Source organism: Protobothrops mucrosquamatus, unplaced genomic scaffold, assembly GCF_001527695.2.
Source record: "Protobothrops mucrosquamatus isolate PMUCROS unplaced genomic scaffold, P.Mucros_1.0 scaffold_228, whole genome shotgun sequence".
NCBI classification, from domain to species: Eukaryota; Metazoa; Chordata; class Lepidosauria; order Squamata; family Viperidae; genus Protobothrops; species Protobothrops mucrosquamatus.
Window position 1 is genome coordinate 130531 of NW_015386304.1, and position 8542 is coordinate 139072.

The following is an 8542-nucleotide window of genomic DNA, read 5'->3' on the forward strand; positions in this document are numbered from 1 at the left end:
TTGTTACAAAACTTTTAACATTAGGATCTGAAACTTCTATTACTATCCATTTTATTTATGATTATAGTATTATGGAATGAACATGTATAACTTACGTTTTTCTAATCTTATGTACTCTTTAGCAGAATCCAGTATTTTTTCTTGTACTAACTACAAAGCAAGTGTCTGATATACCCAACATTATAGAACAAGACTGTATAACTTTTCATTATTAAAGATGCATTATTGTGCATTCTTTTAATCATTGGATTTTACCTTTGCTGCTCTTTTTACTTTTCCCATTGTAATTTTGTAGAAATCTTTGCTAGAGATTAAATCTAATTACACATCCTATCTAATATTACAGTAAATCCAATTAAGTAATAATGATTTATAATAATTTACAAAGACCTCAGTATTGAAGAGACTATGGAAATTATATTTGACTACAAAAATATAGTATGTGCTTTAGAAATAACAAAGGGCTAAAAACTATTACCAAGTTTTCTACTTAATGAAAAAGTTACCTGTTTATTCATGTTAAATATTGTATTGCAACAGGTAGACTAACTGAACTGTTTAAAACTGGAACACCAGATAAAGTTATGAAACTTAATCAGTTTTTATAACAATAGTCTTTCATGTAATATTTTGTTCAGTAAAAATCTTGAAAGGGCATGTTTGAGCTTTTGTAAAGACTTAAATCAAATGAATATATACAACTTGTAAAATTACATTGAAAGATCACAGGTTTGAAATTTTTACTGCATTATAATTTTACTGCATTATAATTTTTTACTGCATTCATAATTGTCTTTCTGTTACTCTTTTCCTGTCAGTTTTTGTAAATTAAGAATTATAAAATCTAAAAAAATAATTGGAAAGAAAGTTTTGACAAATTCTTTTCTACTTAATGATTAAACTCAAACCTGTCATACTTACGGACCCACATTTTCAATAGGTATTTAAGCTTTCTTATCGGTAAAAAGTTTCACGTAGACTATAAGACAACCTCAGACAAAGTGAAAACAAATTACTCCACCGTGAAATGACGCTTGTACGAATTTTACCGTTGTTGTACTTACATTAGTGCACGTTATATTTGTTTCCATCTGCATGTTGCTTGTGACAGGTGCTCAATGGTTGTCAGCATCCTTGTCAGCAAGACCATCCTGTGACATTAAAGTCACCAACTCAATCCTGATGCTGTGTGACTCTATTGGCAGTTCCATCAGGCTGTAGCTGATCACTGAATGTCAAGAGATGGTCTCCTTTTTCAGGATGTCACCAGCCCTCTGTGTTTTTGGTTTGGCCTTGCTTGTTGTTTGAACTTACCAGACTTCTGAGAGTTCTCCTGAGGGAAAAGAGCTGATAGGTCATGGGAATAAAGGTGTCTTCAGGGCATGCAAAACCATATCCACAGTGACTTATTATATAAAGGGTTGTAATGATTACCTTGACTATAAGCCAATCAATGGTTAGAGCATCTGGGGACTCATTAAATGGTATTTGTGGTGTCTGTTTCCTAGGTTTTGAGCTGGATTTGGGAGAAAGTGATGACAGCCTTTAATGTCTAATTGACCCTTCCTCTTTATGTTTGCTTTCTATATTTGCTTCTGATGTGTTCCCTTATGACAGCAAACAGCACTGCTCAGCATTCTGAACTTCTGTTTAGAACTTCAGCACCTCAGCCTGGGAAGCTGTGTGAGGGTAAGTTCTTAAAGTTGGTGGAGATGCTGCCCAAATTTACTAGCTTGGTTCCACCTCCTCCCCCCCTCCCCAAAAAAAATATTAAAAAAAATAAATTTAAAGTCTTTAAATTAAAAATTAACACTTTTAAAAAATTATTTCAACACGAATACAAATACACCTATAACTGATTAAAGGTGTAAATATGTGCTTGAAAATTACTCTTATTTACATCTGTTAACTTGGGCTGATCATTTTACTTGTGTCACACGAATGATTGAAATTAGGAACTCGACCCTATTCCCCATTCTCCCCATAAATCATGTACAGTTACTGTCTGTTTATGAAACCTTCCGGTAAGAAAAATTGTGAGTTTTGAGTTTAAGGCTCCATTTTCAACCCAGTTCATTTGAAGGAGAAAATAATTCCTGAACTGGGTCAAGGATTGACTTTGTTGATGTAAATAAATTATAGAATTAATATAAAATTCTATATTATAGAATTTACATAATAGAATTTACAAAATAGAATTTACATAATAGAATAGAATATACATAATTCCATTATAGAATATATAAATGAATGTTTATTTGAGATCTATAACCACAGAAGAAGTGAAAAACAGAAAAATATCTTCCTTTGTTTGAAATTTGGCTTACATAAACAATGGTGTATAGCTATGTAAATTCAAATCTATGAAAAGGTTTTCACACATCATGTTGTTTACATGCAGGAATTCTGCATATAAATATGGTAGTTTACACATCACTTTAGTATACTGTTTCCTCTGCATAAATACTAGCATGTCTTAAAACCTGATATAGATAAGAAATAGAACTTGTTTCTACAAATATTACTTTTTAATATCTACTGTGGTGTATAATTCTGATCTATTGATGTTTTCCTGCTGTTTCCTGAGTTGCCTTGTGAAGATGAGTGGCAAATAAATTTAATAAATAATGTTTTTTTCATCCCTTGGGGAAAAAAGATCCAAGGATTGAGTTTAATAATTTATTCTATAATCATCCCACATATTAGTTTACTTTTTTTTACTCTAAATAATACTAGTTCTGTTATCGGACAGTCTATAAACTTCCATTAGTTCAAAACGAGACTATTTAGTTTCAAAGTAAGAGTAAAGTCAGTCTGCATCATATTACATTTATACATTGATGCAAATTTAACTCTTTAGCCAGTATGCTTGTGACTTCAGTTTAAAATGCTTTTTGATGATTAAATAAGAAATAACTTTTCTCCAGATAAAGTTCCTATTTTGGAATTGTTCTTCAAGTCCAGTGATCACTAAAAATATGAGGATCAAGACTTCAAGCAGGACTTTTTCAGCAGACGAACTCTAGAGCAATCATTTAAAGAAATCCGTCGGAATTGTTTATTTTATTGTGTTTATTTTTAAGCACAGAGGCTTAAAAATATCATGGTATGTTAGACGTTAGACGGAATTTTGTGCCAAAAATGGTTATTTAGGTAATGAACGTTGAACAGAAATGGTTTCTTGACTACAAGGTCATGAAGGCTTCTTAAATAATTGATACTTAGGTTCCTTATGGGTCTATAGGCTCGACAAAGTATAGATATTATTAGAAATCTACAGTGAGAGCAGGTAACACCATTTGGTTTTAAAAAATAATTTCTAATTTGACAGATTGAGGACTATGACACAATAGCTAGCATGATGGGAGCCAAATGCAAAAAACTTCGAACATTGGATTTATGGCGATGTAAAAACATTTCTGAAAATGGATTAGCAGAGCTGGCTGCTGGCTGTCCACTGTTGGAGGAGCTTGATCTTGGCTGGTGCCCGACTCTCCAGAGCAGCACAGGATGCTTTGCAAAACTTGCCCGAAAATTACCAAATTTGCAAAAGCTTTTTCTGACAGCTAACCGGTCTGTGTGTGATTCTGACATTGAAGAACTTGCTGCAAACTGTACAAATCTTCGGCAGCTTGATATTTTGGGTAAGTACACACAAGAACATGTAATTCGTCTGTAAATTAATCCATTGTTATCCGAGTCAGAAGAGAAAATTATAAGTTTTGAAAATTATGTTTTTGCGATACTATGTGTGGGGCCTTTAGTGCTCTCCGAGCTTGGTTATTTTTCATGTAAGAAAACAACCAAGGACCCCAAAGTTCATGTCTGAGCTACATACATTCTCTTCTATTGTAAATATTATGATCAGAGATCTCCTTCTTCCTCATGGCAGATTGCTACGTAAAAACGATTGATACCAGATACCTTCATGGCTTTAAAGACTCTTTGGTAATGGGATAAATCAGTCAAATTCCCAATTCTTTGATTAACAAATTGGGAACACTCTACTTTTTCTTTAAAAAAAAATCTAGTTTGTTTTTTTTTAATGAATTCCTGAAATTCATTCAAGTATTATTGCCAGCTTTGAGAAGCTCTTGGAATTGTAATAGTGCATGACAGGATATATTTATAAAGTGGGAACCTTATGATAAAAGAGTTTCTTGAAGAGCATAAAACAAAACTGTTTCTTTTAGAAATAAATTTAAATGCTAATTTAAAAATTAATGAATTGTGCTGCAGTAGACCCCAAAACACTTTGTCAATATACTTAACACTGTATTTCTGTATATTAATGTAGCTTGCCATTAATCTAAATACGTTTGGATTTTTCCAAAGTATTTTAATAGTCCTGATATTTCCTGAGAGTATTTCCAACCAAGTACTAATCTCATTTAACTTCTGAGTCCAGACAAGTGTACCCAAGTGTTACAGTTACTGAAACCTGAATCAAGTACCCCAGTCTCATGGGAGCTTGGGAAGTTTCAAAAGACCTTAGCTTATTTTCCCAGTTTCTACTACCTGTTTATATCCCTCCTCCCTTATTCAGGAGCTTCCCTGGCTTCCAAAGAGATTTTTTTCAGAAGAAAAAAAGAGTGGCAAGGAAGCCAGAAATAGGAAGCTATCTTTCCTAGTACATTAAAATTTCTCTGAGAAACCATAAAATTTTGTCCAGGTACTCATCATTGGTTGGCACTCAACACACAAGCTAGACCTTGACTATGTCGGCTGCCTTGTGATTCACTACATTATTCCTTATGGGAAAAATTTGTTTGGTACTCATCGTTTTTGGTAAGTATTACTCCTCCTGGAACCAATTAACAATGAGTACTGAGGTACCACTGTATCAGAAAAAAGCAGTCTAGGCAATAACATTCTTTGCTGGCTTAGTTGTACTGTACACAAGCTGCATTATCTACCAGGAATGGAAGTTTAATGCTATTTTTTTATTATGTTTGATTCATCTGCTGACATTTGCAGGTAGCCTACCTACATATTATTTTGCATTTAATCTTTATCATAAGCAAGAATTCACAAATAATGGGGCCATACCCATCAAGCAAAACACGCACGCCTTGTAAAAACATAAGCACACACCATACGCTGTCAAAAAGGGATAAAGTATGTAAAAGCCACCTCACAGGCAAAGCATTGTCCTTGCTGTGCTCCTCTGAAATTTCCAGACTCTCTCCACCGTCTCCCAGTTTACTCTGTTGTTGTTTCCTGGAAGGGTAGCATATACCAAAAGTAAGTGCTGAGATGTTGTTCTACACCCATTTTATTTTCTAAGGATGCTTTGGAGGTCCTTATAGGCAGGGTGGGGCTAGAAGTCAGAACCTTACTTTGAAACGTGAAAAACTTCAGCTTCATTTTTAAAATCAAATAAAAATAAAAACAGTTCAGGATGCTTATCAAGGCCTTCATTTTTGGAGGGAAAGTGGTTTGTTGGACTTGTCATCACTGCAGTCTTTTTAAGTGATAGATTTCTTTGTTGTACTTCGCATTAATTAATTTTAAGAGCCGTGGTGGCTCAGTGGTTAGAATGCAGTATTGCAGGCTAATTCTGCTGACTTCCAGGAGTTCGATCCCGACTGGCTCAAGGTTGACCCGGCCTTCCATCCTTCCGAGGTTGGTAAAACGAGGACACAGATTGTTGGGGAAAATGTACTGACTCTATAAACCATTTAGAAAGGGCTGTAAGGCACTGTGAAGCGGTATATACAGTAAGCCTAAGTGCTATTGCTAATTCATTGTACAAAATATCTTGAAAGTTATTGCTGCAGAGTGTTTGTGGAATGACTGTAGCGAAACATGAAATATGTTTATTGTTTCTTTCTAAATATTTATGTCAGAGTTGTCCAGTGCTCAAAGTTTCATTACAACAATAAATAGACAACGTAAAGGCTAGAAAAATGTGCACCTGCTGCTGTTAAATGGATCAGTACACATCCTCTCCCCACCCAGCACAAAAATATGAGTTAAGTTTCTGCCATGTGAAACGTTGAAATCACTTCCGTGGACAAAAATAAACATCTTTTCAACGTACATTTTGACAACAAGCTAGTTTTATCCTTTTTTAGATCTCCCTTTCGTGTTGTCAACAATAGTGAGGATTTAATAGCCAGTAAAGTGTTTAACTTTCATGACAATAAGCATCTGTTTAAAAAATACTTATGGGTATTTATTTCCTTGTTACATTTATACTTTCCTTCAGGAGTTCAAAGCAGAGCAGGTAGGAATTCCTCCTCTTCTCCCGTGCAGTAGTTTGAGTTGAGAGTGAATGGCTGACCCAAATGAGTTTCTGAGGCTGAGAGTGGTCTTCAACCTGGATTTCCACACCCTGCTCTCATACTTGCCACTCAGCCAGTAGGTACAAAATAAAAGAGTAGATGCTGGGCTTGTTGGCAGTTTGAGACCTAAGTACCATGTGATGGAGTGAGCTTCCTTTACTTGCCCCAGCTTTTGCCAACTTAGCAGTTGAAAGCATATAAATGCAAGTAGAAAAATAGGTACCACTTTGGTGGGAAAGCAACAGCATTTTGTGCACCTTTGGCGTGTAATCATGCTGGTCACATGATCGTAGACAACGCTGGCTCGTCGGCTGTGAATCGGAGATGACCAGCGCCCCCTAGAGTCGGACACGACTGGCAAGGGCAGGGGTAGGCAACCTTGGCTCTTTTATGACTTGTGGACTTCAACTCCCAGAATTTCTCAGCCAGCCAGTTGAAGTCCATGAGTCATAAAAGAGCCAAGGTTGTCTACCCCTGGGCAAGGGAAACCTTTACCGTTTTTACAAGTCTGCAAATTGACAACCTTTGGAAACATCACCTACCCTTTCGGATAGCGCTGAGAGGTAACTTACTTCCACCCCTGCTCTTCTCCTCCTCCTCCTCTTTCTTTGCTAATACTAAGATGCTTGTTAATGCAGAAGTTTGAAAATGGGCAATATGTGAAAAGGGTATAGTTCTGTTCTTTGCTTGTAGAGCAACATATGCAGAGCCATTATGTGATCACATAAATTGCAACATATGTTTGGATTATGCTTAAATAAGGGCATAAAACATGCTCCAGAAAAATAAACTTCCACTTGATATTTTGACTGCAGCCAGGCAGCATAAAGTACAGCTTAGGAGAATATGGTGGGTTTAACCATCTGTATGCACCCTACCTAAATTACTATATCAGTTCGCTGAATTAAAAACAGTAATTCTTGCAAAGTTCACACATATTTAAAAGCCCTAATATGTAAAACCGTTCAGGCACGGGAAGGAGGAATAACAATGCATTTTTCTTTTGACGGCTTCTTAGATGCTATAAACTAAAAAAAAAAAAAAACGCCTCCCACATTTTCCTAGAATGCCAAAAGTTCCAAATGTCCCCTTGTGCCTGTCAAAACCATCAGTTTACTTGACAGTTTCAGAATGCAGTTACTCAGTTTCTGTACAGAAATAGGCACATTAAAAACATCATCACCACCAACCACCCCCCATTAGAGAAAGGCAATCACATACCTGCATTTTCCAGAGCTCCCATTATGAGGATTTCTTCAACCATCCTTCCCATCTAAGTTAAAAACTGGGGCACGAGGAGTTTGGCTTGTTTTCAAAAATCTTCTATATGCAGCCAGCCCTGTTCAGGTTGTTTGGAAGGAAGCAGACTATTGGCATTTTTTGTCTGGGCCCTGCTCATTGCTGGTTTAGGTTCTTTCCTCCATTAGTCTGAGGTACTTATTTATTTATTTATTTGTATCCCTCCTTTGTTATTTTTATAAATAGGTCAAGATGACAAACATGCCCAATATTCTTCCCGCTTCCTGTTTTCCATGCAACAATAACCCTATGAGATGGGTTGGGCTGAGAGAGGGTGATTGGCCCAAAGTCACCCAGACAACTTTCATGCCTAAGGCAGAACTAGAACTCACAATCTCCTGGTTTCTAGCCTGGTACCTTCACCTCTAGACCAAACTGGTAGCTTATTAGTGCTGCTACCAAGTTATTATTTATGAATGGTATAATCCTCAGTAGGGGGGAAACAATGCAGTCTAACTTTGTTCGTGTTATACAACAAATTTAATTTGTTTTTATTCAAAAACTCTTAAATTAATAAGGACTGTGCAGTATTATGTTTGTGATACATAGTTTATCCTTAAATGAAATCAGTGTCAAACATGAATCTGACATACCATCTTGAACTGTGTATTAGTCAAGATTACAGTTTTATGCTCATCTATATAAATAAAAATGTAAATGTTCGTTTGTTCAAAATCTTAAATCTCCGAAAGTTCTTCACCGATTGCTTTGAAATTTTGACACAACGTTGCATTCGAATACGTGCGTGTTTTTATATACCTACTATTATATAGATGTCACACCTGTGACAGGTAAAAACATGCTCTTTAAAGCATAAAAACATGCTTTAATGAGCAACGTCGTAGAAGCAACAGTCTTGACAGGACCTTTCAAAGGTGAAGATGTCCTCATTCCTCGCATTCCTATGATTCCAACGGATATGCCATTTCAATTTAAGAGATTGCAATTCCCAATTA

At 35.8% G+C, this 8542-nt stretch overlaps 1 protein-coding gene across 1 annotated transcript in view; it reads left to right on the top strand.

Moving 5' to 3' along the window:
• FBXL4 (F-box and leucine rich repeat protein 4) overlaps positions 1-8542 on the top strand; it is a 31254-nt gene that overhangs the window by 21044 nt on the left and 1668 nt on the right. Inside the window, exons 6-7 of the mRNA XM_015829014.1 lie at positions 1618-1689; positions 3332-3644. Of these exons, the coding sequence (XP_015684500.1) occupies positions 1618-1689; positions 3332-3644 (385 nt within the window). The remainder of the gene's footprint in view (positions 1-1617; positions 1690-3331; positions 3645-8542) is intronic.